This window comes from Helianthus annuus, chromosome 16, assembly GCF_002127325.2.
Source record: "Helianthus annuus cultivar XRQ/B chromosome 16, HanXRQr2.0-SUNRISE, whole genome shotgun sequence".
NCBI lineage: Eukaryota > Viridiplantae > Streptophyta > Magnoliopsida > Asterales > Asteraceae > Helianthus > Helianthus annuus.
Window position 1 is genome coordinate 58,925,068 of NC_035448.2, and position 19,775 is coordinate 58,944,842.

The 19,775-nt window shown below is 40.4% G+C and overlaps 2 protein-coding genes across 3 annotated transcripts; one reads left to right on the forward strand and one right to left on the reverse strand.

Moving 5' to 3' along the window:
• The first annotated feature begins 1,675 nt into the window (after positions 1 to 1,675).
• LOC110885494 (poly(A)-specific ribonuclease PARN-like) lies at positions 1,676 to 6,670 on the forward strand. Its single transcript, XM_022133201.2, has 8 exons — positions 1,676 to 2,089; positions 2,750 to 2,880; positions 2,956 to 3,144; positions 3,226 to 3,338; positions 3,439 to 3,555; positions 4,537 to 4,651; positions 4,748 to 4,963; positions 5,916 to 6,670. Exons 1-8 carry the CDS (start codon positions 1,734 to 1,736, stop codon positions 6,533 to 6,535), a joined length of 1,857 nt encoding a protein of 618 aa, XP_021988893.1. The 5' UTR covers positions 1,676 to 1,733; the 3' UTR covers positions 6,536 to 6,670.
• Positions 6,671 to 8,560: 1,890 nt separating this feature from the next.
• LOC110882242 lies at positions 8,561 to 19,465 on the reverse strand. Of its 2 annotated transcripts, XR_004884225.1 has the most exons (3): positions 18,976 to 19,465; positions 8,736 to 9,351; positions 8,577 to 8,670 (listed from the first exon to the last, which is right to left on the reverse strand). XR_004884225.1 is itself a non-coding variant. In XM_022130316.2 (2 exons), the coding sequence occupies exons 1-2, from the start codon at positions 9,060 to 9,062 to the stop codon at positions 8,584 to 8,586; spliced, it is 414 nt and encodes a 137-aa protein (XP_021986008.1). In that variant the 5' UTR covers positions 9,063 to 9,385; the 3' UTR covers positions 8,561 to 8,583. The 2 variants fall into 2 exon arrangements, 1 of the variants encoding a protein (XP_021986008.1); XM_022130316.2 differs by lacking the exon at positions 18,976 to 19,465 and having other exon boundaries at positions 8,561 to 8,670; positions 8,736 to 9,385.
• Between the last annotated feature and the right edge of the window lie 310 nt (positions 19,466 to 19,775).

Below are 19,775 nucleotides of genomic sequence, written 5' to 3' on the forward strand. Positions count from 1 at the left end.
AATTGTGTTATTAGTTCAGGTCATTGTGTTTAAGATGTTATTTATTGTGTTTTAATATGGTGTCCATTGTATTTTTAATAATTTGTTCAATTTTTTTTATTATCTTTGTTCATTGTGTTTTAGTTTGTTGTGTATTGTGTTCTTAGTTTGTTTTCCATTGTGTCTTTTATCTGTTGTCATTAATTGTGTCTTTCATCTGTTGTCATCAATTGTGTTTTTATTTAGTCTGATACTTATTGTGTAATATGTTATCGCCATTGTGTTATACGTTATGGTCATTGTGTTTTAGTATGTTGTCCCTTGTGTCTTTATCTGTTGTCATTGATTGTGTTTTTGATCTACTTTACATTGTGTTTTACATCATGTCCATTGTGTTATTATCAAAACCTATAACACAATGTTAATTTGGGTTCTATCCATTGCGTTTTTATAAGAACCTATAACACAATAAATGACACAATGAAGATGGTGTTATATCTGGGTTTCTATAAATTGTGTTATTAGTTCAGGTCATTGTGTTTAAGATGTTATTTATTGTGTTTTAATATGTTGTCCATTGTGTTTTTAATAATTTGTTCAATTTTTTTATTATCTTTGTTTATTGTGTTTTAGTTTGTTGTGTATTGTATTCTTAGTTTGTTTTCCATTGTGTCTTCATCTGCTCTCCATTGTGTCTTTTATCTGTTGTCATTAATTGTGTCTTTCATATGTTGTCATCAATTGTGTTTTTATTTAGTCTGATACTTATTGTGTTATATGTTATCGCCATTGTGTTATACGTTATGGTCATTGTGTTTTAGTATGTTGTCCCTTGTGTCTTTATCTGTTGTCATTGATTGTGTTTTTGATCTACTTTACATTGTGTTTTACATCATGTCCATTGTATAATTTTTTTTTGAAAAATATAACAATATGGTACTCGTATTAAAGATAAAAAAACGCTCGATTTTATGGTATAATTTTTTTTAAGAATAAATGATGTATAAAAAAGTTACGGACGTTTAAAAATTGAGGGGAAATAACATATGACTTGCATGTGAATATTCTCTTTCCTCTTGTAGACAAAATTACCATTTCCATTTAGTTTCTCCTAGGACACTTGTCACTCTCTGGTTCTTATTTTTAAACTCTTTGTATTGTAACTCACTATGTCTATACTACACTTAGGCTATAGGGTGTGGTCATGACACTCATGACCACCATGACCCTCCACGTCATTGTTATGGAACCCACCTCTAATTCACCATCCAAAATCACTACCCTAAGGGTGTGATCATGATTCAAACCACTAGCCCTTTATTTATTTTAATTTATCTTTGTCTAAAGAAAAAGGAAATGATTTGTTGAAAAATGAAAAGGAGGACCATGGTTGCCATGGTTTAATCCATGCAAACCATGGTGGATCAAGCAAGGGGGTGGTGTAGCCTTCCATTCATGTTCCTAGGTGGCAAATCATGTACCAACCATGACCCCCACACCCTTTAGCCTTATAAGTATATACGAGATGTGTACTACGTAATAAATTTCTAAACATGTTTTTTTTTCAAATAACTACTTTTAATAAAATATTTGCAAAAAGAAAATCCTTTCAATATCTTCAATACGCCCAAAGCCTGTATGCCGGTATTTACTTATACGTACCCGTATAGACTTATACGAAACATATAAGCCTAACCACCAAAAAAAAAAAAAGTAACATCTACAACTCGGACCCTCTTTCAGATGCTCCATTGATGCCGCCATTTCAGATGTTGCGGAGGCGCTTCCTCTGCACTCAAACCTCTACCTTCTCGTTGAACCAAACCTCCAGCAATCGCCGTCGGCCCCAGTGGCCGATCAAGCAGGTCACCAAGTCCAATTTCTCAGATTCACTCAACGAAATCAACACCCACATCTCCAACTCCGATTTCATCGCCCTTTCATTGCACAACACCGGCTCTTACTCCTCTCCCTGGCACCGGATTCTCCCATTCGACACTTCTGAAATCGCTTACTTGAAAGCTAAATATGCAGCCAACAAGTTTCAGATTCTTCAGTTTGCTGTTTGCCCTTTTTCCCTTAGGGTTTCTAATAAGCTTGAAGCTCACCCGTAAGTCTCTCTTCATGTTTGTCTGTTTCTTTAATAAATAAATAAATAAGCGAAGAACACATGTCCCTCCCTGTATGTATGTTTGTTAAATGATCATTCATTTCTTAATATGTATCTTCATATATGTTCATTTGTTTATGTTTATTTAAGTTCGTCTGTGTTCGTTTACGTTCACCAACTGTTTGCTTATATCATTAGCAGTAGCGGATCTAGAAAATCATTATATGTGCAACGTTTCAAAAAAAAAAAAAAAAAAAAATTAACGAAATCGAAAAAGGTCAAATTTTTCCAAAATTTACACTATCGCCAGAGCGTGAAGGGGCAACGGGGGTTACCCGTTGTTACACTCTATATCCGCCCCTGATCATTAGCGAACAAACACATTTATTTTCTTAGTAAACAAACACAAGCAAGAAAACTACATTTGTTTAGGTGTTCATACTAGATCGTTTGTTCATTTTAAGTTGAACGAACACGGAAATGCCCTGTCTGTGTTCGTTCGGTTTGTTTACAGCCCCCCCCCCCCCCCCCCCGGCCATTGTTTAGTATTGATGATGGAACCAAAATGAATGTGATTCTCAGATTATGGATGTTATAATATTAGTTCATTTTCACAATAAATTGGTGATGAATTCTCAATTTTGTCTTTCACCTATGTAGGTTTAACTTCCATTTGTTCCAGAGGGATGAACTGAAAATAGGGTCACCATGTTACAGTTTTTCATGTCAACCGTCGTATTTAGCTTCTATGGCTCGTGAAGATTTCGACTTCAATCGCTGCATATACGATGGTAATTTTCCCACACTTGTTTCTGGTCAAAATGGTCAAAGTGGTTCGAATTTCTTATTTTACTCTCCACTTTAAGGTATATCATACTTGTCCAGAGCACAAGAAGCAGCAGCGAAACATCAAATAGGGAATCCAGTTTCAAGTGGTTACGTGGCGCAATCTTCTTTGTCTCGTTCAGTTGCGGATAATGTATTTGTTGAAAGAGTTAAAACCCGAGTTGGACATTGGATAAGTGCTTGTAAACGTTCAGACATGAAAGCCGACGGTGAACAAAATCATCTAAATCACAAATATTTTTATTCTTTATATTTTGAATTTATTTACTTATTATTCTTGTTATCTGCAGATGCTTTAGTTAATTCGCTTAGGAAACTTATATTAGGAGGTGACGAATATGGGTCGAGACCATCTTTGAACATAGACGTGTGCAGTGAACGTCAAGTGCAGCTTGTATTTGAGGTCAACTCTTGATGAAATAACTTTGGTACTTTGCTTTATTTATAAATCGATGGAATTTCTTTTACCCTTTTGAAGTTTAATGACAATAAGCACACTGCAGATGGTGAAGTCCCGTTATGAAAATGTCGTACCTTTGACAATCCCAGCAAAAGGAGGAGGAACCCAATCGGTTCGGGTTGTTTTGACAAGTTCAAAAGAAGACAGAGATCTTCTAGAGGTATTAGACACGAAGCGATTATTAATTTAAGGTTGCAATTTCAACCAGTTTACTTGTCGATGGGTAGATTTGGGTCAAGTATTATACTATAATTTAAAACAGGTTAAATAAATTTTATTTGCTATAAGGAGAACAGGTCAAATAGTTTAAACGGGTTGATAGGCGCTCATAGTACATTTAAATGCATTCAACCTAGGGGTGTAATTAAAATGTAACTGTATTATATATATTTGTGTTTTTTTAGTAAAATTCTAATTTTAATATATTAATTTGAGGAAAAAAAATAAAAAAATTCGGGTTGGATGGGTCGTGTTCGGGTCAACCCATGAATATTCGGGCTGTGTTCGGGTTCATATGTATGACATGATTTTTGGGTTCGGGTTGTGTTCAGGTTCATATGTATGACATGATTTTTGGGTTCGGGTTGTGTTCAGGTTCATATGTATGACATGATTTTTGGGTTCGGGTTGTGTTCGGGTTCATCCAAGGGCGTAGCTTTCAAGGGGCCGGGAGGGGCGCCCGACCCCCCGAACTTTTCGCTTAGTAGTGTTATGTATGTACGTTTCGTGTAGAATTTTTTAGGTATATACGTTTTCGACCCACGGTTTTATAAAAAAAATTACTTATATATAATTTTTAGGTTCGGTGACTTCCGATCCCCCGGTAGAAATTTTCAAGCTTCGCCACTGGGTTCATCTAAAATTTTCGGGTTCGGGTTGAACCCACTAACCCACAAACACGACCCGTTTAGCGCTCCTAAATCACAACCTTCTAAATCATTGTATTTAAAGATTTTAAATTTGTGTAATCATAATTAATATTTTAATGGATTAATTATGTATATGAAAAAAAAACTAAAATATGGAGGAAGAAAGTGTTTGTGAGGTAAGAAAATACCAGTCATGTTTTGACCCATCCATTTTCCACCTACTTCTAATTTCGACTGTTAGTGGAAATTTGATTTCGATTTCCAAATTGCAGAAAGATCTTAAAAACATGGAAGAGGAACAAAGCAAGAGTATTCGTGGCTTTCGAGAGGTGATCGAATTGATTTCCGCTTCTCAGAAACCTGTTATTGTTCACAACTGTCTCAATGGTATGTTATTATATCAACATTGTACTGTCATATCTTTTATTCCGTTGATGCAAAACTTATATTTAAATAAATGCGACTTTGTCTTCTTTCATGCAGATTTTACGTTTATTCATTCCAGATTCATATCTCCGCTCCCGCCTACGAAGGATGAATTCAGAAGCTCGTTGCATTCAGTTTTTTGTGACATACGAGACATTAATCATCTAATGAAGGAAGTGGGCCCTCTTAATAAATACACTAACCTACCTTCAGCTATCTCCTACTTGAAAAGAAACTTCTTTGCACCTGTAGAAATAGATATAACTCATAAAGGTCTGTATTTCTTTAGTTCCAAATAAAATGTCAATATTTGACCTTAGTATCAAGTATTTTATAACTCTTATGGGAGACGTTAAAGAAACACCACTCACACACCGCTGACGTTTCAACTTTTATACCTGTTGTATGATCTTACGGGGTCGTATGATGGGCAAAAAATGTTTATACGGGTCGTATGAGTTGGTTTCTGCAAAAAAAAGTTTATTGGCCATATGATGTGTTTGACTGACACAGAAGTCACATGGCTTGTATGACTATTTTTCGCTTCTTATACGGCCGGTATGATGACGTCATATTGTGTACCTATAATAGCAGCCATTTTTAATTTGATCATAATATATAAATGAAAGTGTTTGTGCAAGCTAAACTTTAAAATAAGAGTAAACTGCCATTTTGGTCCCTGTGGTTTGGTCAATTTTGCCACTTTAGTCCAAAACTCAAACTTTTTGCATCTAGGTCCATGTGGTTTCAGTTTTATTGCCATTTTGGTCCAAAAATGAAATCATGTCATATTTGTCTTATAAAATCCTGTTATTTTGTCATTTTCCGCAGGGGCAAAATGATCATTTCTTTTTTTATAAATAAATACCATATTTTATAAGACAAATATGACCTGATTTGCCCCTGAGGAAAATGACAAAATTGCAGGATTTTATAAGACGAGTATGACCTGATTTCATTTTTGGACCAAAATGGCAATAAAACTGAAACCACATGGACCCAGATGCAAAAGGTTTGAGTTTTGGACTAAAGTGGCAAAAGTAACCAAACCTCGGGGACCAAAATGGCAGTTTACTCAATAAGAGTAATTCGTTAACTTTTGCGAAGGCTAAATTTTAAATGATGTTGTATCATTCTAAAACCTTTTCAGCCCAAACCCGTTTAGTGACCCGACCATCCTACAACCCGTATTTGTTACTATCTAACTACTTCCATGTTTGAACAGCTGGCATGGAAGAATGCAAGAATCACGGGCATAACGTTGTAAGGATTAGCGAGTTATTTGCTAGGTTATGCTTTATCCTAAAACTCACTCCAGAAGCTCAACACGACAATCTTGACGGGCCTTTAACCAAACCGTACTCAAATGCGTTTAATTTGGGTTCCAACGGCTTCCAAGAGACGGACAGCATCAACATATGGACTCATAATCCAAAGAAAATCAGCATCAACAATCTGGTTTTCTTATGGGGTTTCAGAAGCGGCATATCTGCTGGAAAACTGAAGAACATGCTTTGCAAGTCTCATGATGTGTTGTCGGAAGATGATGTTTTTGATGTCCGGTTGATCGACAAGAATTGTGCTATTGTTGTCTTCTGGAAAAATGGTCTTTCAGAATGGTTTCTAGATGCAATTGGTTCCGGAGACGGGCTCCGGGAACTGGCGGCAGAAGGACTGATGGTGGCAGGATACGACACCTATACGAGAGTCTGTAAATCTGAGATTTTAGGCACAGATTTGGCGGCTTCGCTATCGGAGTTTGATAGGGCCTCGAGGGATCATGTTGATGATTCTGCAGAAGTATACTGGAATAGTGAGCTGATGATCAACTTTGATGATCTTTAAAGTTTTTGGTTAAGCAGTTTAATTTAGTTTTGAGGTAGATTCTAGTTTTGATACAATATTTTTTGTTGGCAAATTTATTTTAGTAATTTTTGTATCGTTATGGTATATATGCTATATGCTGTAATACTAGTGTCATATATCATACTCATCATATCATATTAAAACTTAAAAGTGTAGCTTGATGTTGAAGAAAAATGGATATAATTGACAAAGTAGTGAAGTAGTTATCTCATATGCATTAAATTTGAAATCTATACATTATATATGACTAACTAGTGGAAACCCGCGCGCGTTGCGGCGCGTTAAACCGTAAAAAACATTAGCACACCCGAAACTTTATAGAGAAAACAAAACCTTTACGTGTTTCTTTAAGTTCAATTCGCTTCTTCCTCTACCGCATTTCTTCCTTAAAACATAGAAACTGATCAGTGATTTCGTTTGTTAAAAATAAACATTACATCTTCAAAGTTCTATATATAAAAATGCGTTTTATATATGTGGATTTTTTTGACCCTCGGAAACAACCCAATGCCGAACACTGTTTGATAATAGAAAACGTCCCAATGATAATAGATTGGCTTCCGACAACTACAGCAAGTATCGCGATTCCAAGAACCGGCCATCTTAACTTTTCTGTTTTCAATAACAGACACATAGTTAGCTTAACTTCACATGTAACTCAGAATAAAAACATGAAAAATGCACACTGGGAACGGATACGTAGAATGTGACGCTTTGAGAGATAAGTGGCTTGGCCCATGTAAGCAAGAATCAAGGATAGGTAAACCACAAACGTAAAAGCCATTTGCAGATAACATTATATCAAGAACCGCATTTGAAATACCAAATTGAGTAAAATGTCAAGAACCCAAGTCAACAAAAGTCGTTTTAAAAGTCAATCTACCAAGAGAATAGCCGATCTATACCTGTTATCCACAGCAAGATCTAACCCAATGACATCCATCCTCCTATTTTTGTTTTCTTAAGAAACTTGTACATGTAATAAGGCGATGACGCTTGAAAAACTTGTGGGTTCCGGTAAAAAATGTTGTGAACTCCGATGGCGCTGATGCACAGAAGCCACATGATCACGATAGGTGCAAACAAGAACCCTACACGGTGGGTCCCGTAATGTGGGAGGCAAAACAGGAGCACCAATATGACGCAAGCAACCGGGACTTCCACATCTGAAGTTATGAAGTTCAGTCAAATGGGTCAAAACCATAAATGGGTCAAGCGAGTCAAATGGGTTGAAAGTCACCATAAATGCGCACAATATGAACAAAATGCCGTAAATACTTTTATTTCGAGAAATATATTATCACCGTAACAATATAGTTTTCTTGATCATATTAAAAACATTAATTATTTGTAAAACCCAAAAAAAGAAACTAAAAAATATGTTTGTGGGTCGATCCAGCCCGACCCGTTTTGACCCATTACCGACATCTAGCAAAACTTGCCAATAATAGCATGGTCATTTTTATGCCAAAATTTATATTATCTTTTTCCCTGTAAGGTGTCACTATATTATTTGCTAAAGCATCTACAACGTAAACGGTCCAAACAAGATGAATAATTTATAATAAAACTATTATTATACAAAAAAATAGAAGCTTTATCTCAAAATGTCCCATGAAACAGTGTTGTTTTTTAATCAACTTGGTACCTCTCTATGTCCACCAACAGCATGTTTGGAAGAATATTGTTTGTATGTGTATATATGTAAGTGAAGTCCAGCATCTGAATAATTATAGAATAAAACCAAGAATTCATATCCTGATCATGATCCTGTCAGCATTTCTTTACAGTTCATAATCCATGTACTCATTGGATCCGTCACGTTCTGCCTGAAATATATGTTTAAAAAATGATAACTGATTTAATTACTGTACTTAGATTATGAATGTTGTTAAACCTCTTAACAGCTGCTAGAGCATCTTGCCGTCTTGCAAATACAATCTCAGCCGTCCCCTAAACCGGTGAAAAGAAAACGATTTAAAACACAAAAATATAATAAAAATTTCTGCAATACAAATACCCGAACTTTAAATAAATACCTTTGATCTCCCACTTCTATCATAACTTATAGAATACTTTTTCAAATCGCCGACTTCTGAAAAAAGCTCCCACTTCTATCATAATTTATAGAATATCAAAGCCAATCGATCATTACTAAGAAAGAAAAACTAAATCATACTTTAAAAGCCTCTGCTTCTTCAACAACTTCATAGTTCGGTTCCATTGCTGCCCACCAATGTTGCTGCCCTGCCCCGCCTGTGAAAAGTTCGGATTTTCTCCATATTGCGATGAAGTTTGATTGCCGCCAGAACCCATTCCTCGTCCATGATATCCACCACCTCCTTGCCCATAAGTTCCGCCACTTGCCTGCCCGTAGTTTCCAGTGCCACCTTGCCCATAATTTCAACCCGTGCCTTGCACATAATTTCCGCCACTTACTTGCTTGCCCGTAGTTTCCACCGCCACACTGCCCATAATTTCCACCTGTGCCTTGCACATAATCCATACACAATTTGGAGCAATATATGTTGAATAAGAATCAGATTAGCAGTACCGAGTAACTATTCAGTTGCAATATTATCTAACCGTATCTGATGCTAAAAGAACATTCAAATACAGATTTCCACTGCTTAAAATCAGGCAAAAAAAAAAAAAAAACGCAAATATACCGAATTCGTTTGCAATAATAAATAGACCGGAAGAGATGAAAAGCTCTTACGGGATGGGGCTCGACGTGAGACATGAACATGATTCGGAACAGTGTGTTCACCGGCGAGAGGGGAACTAATGGAACCCTAGAGTCGATCAGCAGACGTTAATGAAGGCATTCAAAGATTAAAGCTTCAATAAAGCTGTGACACTTCGGGTTTTCCCGGACAACCTTCTTGATGTAACACTTCGTGTACGTACATTATTAAATGAAAAGCTATGAATTATCTGTTATTACGTGTTGTATGTATGTATATTATATGTGTGTTACAAGTGAGCCGAGACCCCAAGGACCCGACCCGAGACCACTCCCGGTCTCGAGTGAACAGTGAACTGATGGGCCGTTGGGCCGCTTCCTTTAGCCTCACACGAAACCCACTCGGAAACCCATAAGGGTGCATGGCCCTTGAATGAGTTATAAAATCCCCACATAAGCCACACTTCCCTCATTTTGACACTCAAACATTCTCTTGCTCACACACACTCCCTCTAAAACCCTAGAACATCACCACAACCTCCTCCCCTCCTTCTCGGACTCAACCGGCAACAAGAACACCCTCGGATTGGTTTGGAATCATCACTCGAAGGCTTCATTTTATCACCTACTCGAACACCTTTGTGCCACACACTAACCGGTTAGTGCCATATTTAGATGTTTATTGCCAAATACATGAGAAATTGTTGTGCATCTACAATGAAGGTGTTTGTTTGATAAAAGATGATTATTTGTCATTAAGTGATGCTTATTTGATAATATGTTACGGCTAGGAGTTGATGATAAGTGCTTACCATGTTCTTAGCTAGAAATGTTACTAATAATGATGATGAACGTGTTTTAGCTAGTTAGAAGTTGAACCATGTGTGGTTGCTATTATTGATGTTTGGCCGAATGATATGCATGATTGTTTGAATCTTAGTGAATGTGAAAAATGATCATGTGATAAAAACCCCTAAAAATGATGAACTATTTGAATGTGACTTGAATACTCGTATATGTGAAGAACATGTTGAAGGTGTGATGAATGTTATGAATATTTGAAAAATGCTTGTTTTGATCCATTTTGGTTATTAAACAGACAAGAAAACATGTTTGTGATTTCTTATTGGATAGTACACGGCTGCATGATATTACAATTCTATTGGTTAGTACAATAAGACAGGTTCTAGAAGGATTCAGGTGCACGTAACAGTGGTTGCGAGTCGGAACCCCTGGTTGCGACTCGAAACCAAAGCATGATGAACCGAGACCGAGGTTGCGAGTCGGAACCCCTGGTTGCGACTCGAAACCAAAGCATGATGAACCGAGACCGAGGTTGCGAGTCGGAACCCTTGGTTGCGACTCGAAACCGTGTATTCTCGAGTCGAAACCGCCCTTGTCTCGACTGGGCTGCCTAAGTGTTATTGGGCCAAAAGCTTGTTGGACTATCTGTTGACTGGACTGCATGTGTATCTGTTACTGTTTGTGAAAATGTTAGAGCAGGCCCAATAACCCAACTGTTTGAATGTATGCATGCTAAGTGTGTCTATACGTGTTTGCTATACGTGATTACTTGTACCCCAACTTGACCTATATTTGGTAACCATACTAGGATGTGGTGACCAACGTGTTTGACCAAGTAAAATATCTACCGAGCAACCCAAGGTGAGTTCACAACCTAAAGCATGCGTTCCCGGTGGTTTGGGAAACGGAACTACAAACAACACTATTCCCTTATGAGGGATACAACTTACTTTTCTTCCCTTGTTATTGGGAACCTTTAGTTAATTACTGTTTATACGGATTGCAACCAACGGCACTAAACGAAACTCTATCACTCAAGTCCCTACTACTTAATACCGATTAGTCGCCGGGGCCAGGCGAACGGGTTATTAGTTGATAGCGCTATTTAGGTTTTACCAACCTCACACCGTGCCATGGTATGGGATCGGTCGTGAACTAATGTACTCAGGCATCCGTCAATGATGATAGAACATTGACATCGGGGCATCCTGCGGAAACGCAAACGGTTACCTGGTGTTCGGTATTGGAAAAAACAGTTTAGTCGCTAACTTTTGGGGTAGCTCCCCATGGCATGTATAAACGAGTAAATTAACTGGTGAAACAAGTTTTTGGTAATTAAAACTGGACAACTAGTGAACTCACTCAGCATTATTGTTGACACCTTACTGCATGCTTTGCAGGTAACCAGTGACTGAGGAGCTGCTGCTTGGGAATGTGTAGTGTTCGTCAAAGCCCGTGTGTTGGGTTTTAATTATCTTGAACTTTGAACTATCTTTTTGGTTTATGCTTCCGCTGTTTTTGTTTAAACTAATTATCGAACTTAAACTACGATGTTGCTAACTACTTTGGATAGCAATTATTTTACTATTAACCAATGCTTAGTATAATTGGTGGCTGGATCCTGGTCAGTCACGCCCTCAAGCGGATGTTACTCCGCAGGTGGAATTTGGGGGTGTGACAGATTGGTATCAGAGCCATTGGTTATAGTGAACTTGGTTTTAAAAAGGGGAAAAATCTTTTTGAGAAAAACCAGACTATAACCCGTGACTCGTGACGACACTACACTCCAAGTGCAAGGCTCGACCTATCTGACCTCATAGCTCGGACCCATGTATACTTGCTTGTTTGTCTTATGCTTTCTGCTCTACTATACGTACTAGTTTTCCTAATTAGATAGATACGCCTCCCCTCTTCCATCTCATTCTCGCTATGTTACGACATCACACTCATACTATGTTTTCTGGTTATGAAGACAATGAGTGGACGCGGACGAGGAAACGTCAACATGACTCAGGCTCAGTTCACTAACCTGATCAACACAGTGGCTGCAGCTTTCGCAGCTCACCCAGGAGGTCAGCATGCGCCTGTGCAACCACGTGTCTGTACTTTCAAGACCTTCATGGATTGCAAGCCTCTTCCATTCAATGGCACTGAGGGTGCCATAGGTCTTCTGCACTGGATCGAGAAGGTCGAAGCTGTCTTTGCTGTCTGTGAGTGTCCCCCTGCTAATTGGGTGAAGTTTGCTACTGGTACTCTTGAGGGAAGCGCGCTTTCGTGGTGGAAGGCGCAAATTCAAATGCTTGGTTTGGAGACTGCTAATGCTACTGCATGGGAAGATTTCAAGGATATGATCAAGGAAGAGTATTGTCACAGGGATGACATCCACAAACTCGAGGACGAGTACTATGGTCTCAAGATGGTTGGTCAGAGATTGAGACCTACACCAAGCTGTCCAACGACTATGCTGCACTTTGCCCAAACATGTCCCGACCCATGTATCGAAGGATCGAATTGTACATCAAAGGCTTAGTCCCAGAAATCAGGAGCCATGTGACCTCGGCCAACCTCACTACCATACAGCCTGTGGTTCGTCTTGCCCACAAACTCACCAACCAGGCTGTGGAGGAGGGCAGGTTGCCCAAAGGGATCAGTGCTGCGGAAGGAACTTCTAGTGATGGCCAACGAAAGTGGGATGGAAATCAGGGCAAGGATGCTAACTCTACTCAAGCCCCAGCCCAGCAAAGGAAAACTGAAAACAACAAAGGCACTCAGCAACAGGGTGGCTACCGGGGAAGTTACCCTAAGTGCAACAAGTGTAACAGGCACCACAATGGGGCATGTAACAAAGGTCAGTGCCAGCGATGCAACAAGATGGGGCATGAAGCCAAGGATTGTAGAAGTCAGTTCCCAGCAAGGCAGAATCAGCAACAACCCCAACAGCAACAGCAGCAGGGAAACAACCGCGGATGTTTTAAATGTGGGGCAACAGGGCACATGCGGAAGGATTGCCCTGAACTGAATCAGAATCGTAACAACCAGGGAGCTGGGAACAATGAACAAAACAACAATGCGGGGAATGGTGCAAGAGGAAGAGCTTTTGTGATTGGAGCTGGAGAAGCAAGGAACGACCCCAACGTCGTGGCGGGTAAGTTCCTACTTGATGATCGTTATGTTTCTGTGTTATTTGATTCCGGAGCCGATGCTAGTTATGTATCCCTTCGTATTAGTAAGAAACTTAAGCACCCGCCCGCATTATTAAGTTCTAAGCACGTCGTCGAGATAGCGAATGGTAGAAACATCGAGGCCTCTCACGTAATCCACGGCTGCAAGCTGGAATTGTCTGGTCACACGTTTAGTATCGATCTTTTCCCTGTCAAACTTGGAAGCTTCGACGTCGTCATCGGCATGGATTGGTTATCCAAACATCGCGCTGAGATCCTCTGTCAAGAGAAAGCGGTTCGTATTCCTCGTCGTTCTGGCCAACCCCTCATCGTTCAAGGCAACAAAGGTGGAGAAGTCACAGGCATTATCTCGCTTTTAAAAGCCCAGAAGTGTTTACAGAAAGGGCACACCGCTATTCTAGCACTGGTCACCGACACCCTCGAAAAGGAAAAGAGGATTGAAGATTTTCCAGTAGTACGTGACTACCCCGAGGTGTTTCCCGAGGAACTACCTGGACTCCCTCCCCACCGTCAGGTCGAGTTCCAAATCGAGCTAGCCCCCGGAGCAGCACCCATAGCTCGTGCGCCTTATCGTCTAGCCCCTGCAGAACTGAAGGAACTCTCTACGCAACTACAGGAACTATTGGATAAAGGATTTATCCGTCCTAGTTCATCACCCTGGGGAGCACCAGTACTCTTTGTTAAGAAGAAGGATGGCACGTTCCGAATGTGCATCGACTATCGTGAGTTGAACAAGGTTACCATCAAGAATCGTTACCCTCTCCCGCGCATCGACGACCTATTCGATCAGTTGCAAGGATCGAGCTACTATTCTAAGATTGACCTGCGATCAGGCTATCATCAGCTGAGAGTTCGTAATGAAGACATCTCTAAGACTGCGTTCAGGACTCGTTATGGTCATTACGAGTTCCTCGTTATGCCTTTTGGAATGACTAACGCACCTGCAGTTTTCATGGATCTCATGAACCGAGTGTGCAAGCCTTACCTCGACAAATTCGTGATTGTGTTTATCGACGACATCCTGATCTACTCAAAAAGTCAAGAAGAGCATGAACGACACTTACGCCTTATCCTCGAACTCTTACGCAATGAGCAATTGTACGCCAAATTCTCGAAGTGTGACTTTTGGCTTCGAGAGGTCCATTTTCTTGGGCATGTGGTCAATAAGGACGGGATTCACGTCGACCCCGCTAAGATCGACTCGATAAAGAATTGGCCTACGCCCAAGACCCCAATCGAAGTTCACCAATTCTTGGGATTGGCAGGATACTATCGCAGATTCATCAAAGGATTCTCAAAGATTGCTCAACCCCTCACGACTCTTACTCAGAAAGGCATTGTTTACAAGTGGAATGAAGCTCAGGAGTCGGCCTTTCAAAGGCTAAAGGATAACCTCTGTAGCGCTCCTATCCTCTCGTTGCCTGAAGGCACTGACGACTTTGTGGTTTACTGCGATGCGTCCATTCATGGGCTCGGTTGCGTATTGATGCAACGCGAGAAAGTTATTGCCTACGCTTCTCGACAACTCAAGAGGCATGAAAGAAACTACACTACGCATGATTTGGAACTGGGAGCAGTGATCTTTGCTCTTAAGATATGGAGACATTACCTATACGGTACTAAGTGCACTATTTACACCGATCACAGGAGTCTCGAGCATATCTTTAGGCAAAAGGAATTAAACATGCGACAACGTCGATGGGTCGAACTCTTAAATGACTACGAATGCGCCATCAAGTACCATCCGGGCAAGGCCAATGTCGTGGCAGACGCCCTTAGCCGAAAGGACACGACACCAAAGCGCGTGCGAGCATTGCAACTTACCATCCAGTCTAACTTCCCTACCCAGATCCGCAATGCTTAAGTCGAAGCATTGAAACCGGAAAACATCAGGGCTGAGTCTCTGCGAGGATCGAGACAGCGATTAGAACAGAAGGAAGATGGCGCTTACTATGTAACAGGGCGCATTTGGGTCCCACTCTATGGAGATTTACGTGAACTCGTGATGGACGAAGCCCATAAGTCCCGTTACTCAGTACATCCTGGCTCGGACAAGATGTACCACGACTTGAGGACTACATACTGGTGGCCTGGCATGAAGGCCCACATAGCAACATATGTCAGCAAATGTTTGACTTGCGCAAGAGTCAAAACAGAGTACCAGAAGCCAGCAGGCCTACTCCAACAACCAGAAATCCCAAAATGGAAATGGGAGCAAATTTCCATGGATTTTGTTACAGGGCTACCTAGGTCTCAACGCGGAAATGACACCATTTGGGTAATAGTAGATCGATTAACCAAGTCCGTGCACTTTCTGGCTATTAAGGAAACAGACAAGTTTTCTACCTTGGCGGAGATTTACTTAAAGGAAGTAGTTTCGAGGCACGGGGTGCCAACCTCAATTATTTCCGACCGAGACGCTCGTTTTACTTCGGAATTGTGGCAAGCTATGCACAAATCCTTTGGCTCACGTCTGGACATGAGCACCGCTTATCACCCGCAAACGGATGGGCAGTCTGAACGCACCATCCAAACCCTAGAAGACATGCTTAGGGCATGTGTGATCGATTTTGGCAAGAATTGGGAGAAGCATCTACCGCTAGTGGAATTCTCCTACAACAACAGCTACCACACTAGTATTCAGGCAGCACCTTTTGAGGCATTGTACGGTCGTAAATGCCGGTCACCTCTCTGCTGGGCAGAAGTCGGTGATAGTCAAATCACGGGCCCAGAGATGGTGGTAGATACAACGGAAAAGATTGCCCAGATCAGACAACGCATGGCGGCAGCTCGTGACCGTCAGAAGAGTTACGCTGATAAGCGTAGGAAACCACTAGAATTCCAGGTCGGTGACCGGGTTCTACTTAAAGTCTCACCCTGGAAGGGTGTGGTTCGCTTTGGTAAACGGGGCAAGCTTAATCCGCGATATATTGGACCATTCGAAATTACCGAGAAAATCGGTAAGGTTGCTTATAGATTGAACCTGCCTGAAGAACTGAGTGCGGTACACAACGTTTTTCACGTATCTAATCTGAAGAAGTGTCTGTCAGACGAAACGCTCGTAATTCCTTTCAAGGAACTAACTATTGATGAACAGCTACACTTTACTGAGGAACCGATTGAGATCACGGATCGAGAGATCAAAACCCTCAAACGTAGCCAGATACCTCTCGTGCGAGTCCGTTGGAACTCGCGACGTGGCCCAGAGTTTACCTGGGAGCGGGAAGACCAGATGAAGCACAAGTATCCCCAATTGTTCCCAAACGAAAACCCCAGCACTGAAGCTACAACCGAATTTCGGGACGAAATTCCAAACTAACGGGGGGATGATGTGACACCCCGTTGAAACATTCTCACTAACACTAGCTTGACAGTGACTTCCTTAACTTTCGGGACGAAAGTTCTTAAAACTTGGGGATAATGTGACACTTCGGGTTTTCCCGGACAACCTTCTTGATGTAACACTTCGTGTACGTACATTATTAAATGAAAAGCTATGAATTATCTGTTATTACGTGTTGTATGTATGTATATTATATGTGTGTTACAAGTGAGCCGAGACCCCAAGGACCCGACCCGAGACCACTCCCGGTCTCGAGTGAACAGTGAACTGATGGGCCGTTGGGCCGCTTCCTTTAGCCTCACACGAAACCCACTCGGTAACCCATAAGGGTGCATGGCCCTTGAATGAGTTATAAAATCCCCACATAAGCCACACTTCCCTCATTTTGACACTCAAACATTCTCTTGCTCACACACACTCCCTCTAAAACCCTAGAACATCACCACAACCTCCTCCCCTCCTTCTCGGACTCAACCGGCAACAAGAACACCCTCGGATTGGTTTGGAATCATCACTCGAAGGCTTCATTTTATCGCCTACTCGAACACCTTTGTGCCACACACTAACCGGTTAGTGCCATATTTAGATGTTTATTGCCAAATACATGAGAAATTGTTGTGCATCTACAATGAAGGTGTTTGTTTGATAAAAGATGATTATTTGTCATTAAGTGATGCTTATTTGATAATATGTTACGGCTAGGAGTTGATGATAAGTGCTTACCATGTTCTTAGCTAGAAATGTTACTAATAATGATGATGAACGTGTTTTAGCTAGTTAGAAGTTGAACCATGTGTGGTTGCTATTATTGATGTTTGGCCGAATGATATGCATGATTGTTTGAATCTTAGTGAATGTGAAAAATGATCATGTGATAAAAACCCCTAAAAATGATGAACTATTTGAATGTGACTTGAATACTCGTATATGTGAAGAACATGTTGAAGGTGTGATGAATGTTATGAATATTTGAAAAATGCTTGTTTTGATCCATTTTGGTTATTAAACAGACAAGAAAACATGTTTGTGATTTCTTATTGGATAGTACACGGCTGCATGATATTACAATTCTATTGGTTAGTACAATAAGACATGTTCTAGAAGGATTCAGGTGCACGTAACAGTGGTTGCGAGTCGGAACCCCTGGTTGCGACTCAAAACCAAAGCATGATGAACCGAGACCGAGGTTGCGAGTCGGAACCCCTGGTTGCGACTCGAAACCAAAGCATGATGAACCGAGACCGAGGTTGCGAGTCGGAACCCTTGGTTGCGACTCGAAACCGTGTATTCTCGAGTCGAAACCGCCCTTGTCTCGACTGGGCTGCCTAAGTGTTATTGGGCCAAAAGCTTGTTGGACTATCTGTTGACTGGACTGCATGTGTATCTGTTACTGTTTGTGAAAATGTTAGAGCAGGCCCAATAACCCAACTGTTTGAATGTATGCATGCTAAGTGTGTCTATACGTGTTTGCTATACGTGATTACTTGTACCCCAACTTGACCTATATTTGGTAACCATACTAGGACGTGGTGACCAACGTGTTTGACCAAGTAAAATATCTACCGAGCAACCCAAGGTGAGTTCACAACCTAAAGCATGCGTTCTCGGTGGTTTGGGAAACGGAACTACAAACAACACTATTCCCTTATGAGGGATACAACTTACTTTTCTTCCCTTGTTATTGGGAACCTTTAGTTAATTACTGTTTATACGGATTGCAACCAACGGCACTAAACGAAATTCTATCACTCAAGTCCCTACTACTTAATACCGATTAGTCGCCGGGGCCAGGCGAACGGGTTATTAGTTGATAGCGCTATTTAGGTTTTACCAACCTCACACCGTGCCATGGTATGGGATCGGTCGTGAACTAATGTACTCAGGCATCCGTCAATGATGATAGAACATTGACATCGGGGCATCCTGCGGAAACGCAAACGGTTACCTAGTGTTCGGTATTGGAAAAAACAGTTTAGTCGCTAACTTTTGGGGTAGCTCCCCATGGCATGTATAAACGAGTAAATTAACTGGTGAAACAAGTTTTTGGTAATTAAAACTGGACAACTAGTGAACTCACTCAGCATTATTGTTGACACCTTACTGCATGCTTTGCAGGTAACCAGTGACTGAGGAGCTGCTGCTTGGGAATGTGTAGTGTTCGTCAAAACCCGTGTGTTGGGTTTTAATTATCTTGAACTTTGAACTATCTTTTTGGTTTATGCTTCCGCTGTTTTTGTTTAAACTAATTATCGAACTTAAACTACGATGTTGCTAACTACTTTGGATAGCAATTATTTTACTATTAACCAATGCTTAGTATAATTGGTGGCTGGATCCTGGTCAGTCACGCCCTCAAGCGGATGTTACTCCGCAGATGGAATTTGGGGGTGTGACAAAAGCATACCTTAAACATGAAACAGTGTGATGTTGACTCAATGGGACCAGTTCACTCGCTGCAACTTAGGAAGACCTTTCTTCATCTACAGGTCTTTTACTTATTAAAAATCCGCCTCTCAATAATGACAGGAAAAATAAAAACAAACTTCAAAACTCATGTACAATTCAAAAAGTTGCTATACATTAGGAGCATACTAAAATCATAATAATCATATGCCAACATGGTTTTAGGAGGAAATTAAAAACAAAAGTAAGCTGAATATGGTTGCGATGTGCAAATTCAGAAACCGCCCCCCGTTATTCTGTCAAATCCTGAAGTTCCCTCTGTCAATGCGATAGATACAATATCACCTGATAAAGCATGAGATCAAAACATACTGTTCTATCATCAACGATACAAGTCAACACGAATATCGAACAAATCAAAACGTGATCCGTTACAATTGACGGAGGAAACACAAACAATAGTTTACAAACGAATTCAATCTCAACATTTCAAATGAAACGTACCTCTGAAGAAGTGTATATTGGTTCAATATATATTGATATAAACAAAACAAAACCGTAATAAAACTTACTTTTGCGTGTGCTAAAATTGAAGCAAAAGATAAAGGAATTGATTTGGAATTGATGGAGAGGAAATTGTGACAGATCATTGTACCCTTTGAGAAGAATGAAGGGTTTCACATAACATTCAATTTGAACAACTGATGAATTTCGAAGGGCGATGTATGGGTAAATAGATTAATGGCATTCAATCTTCTCAGTTACTAATGCTTAAGTTACCATACTGCCCCTATAGGTGTC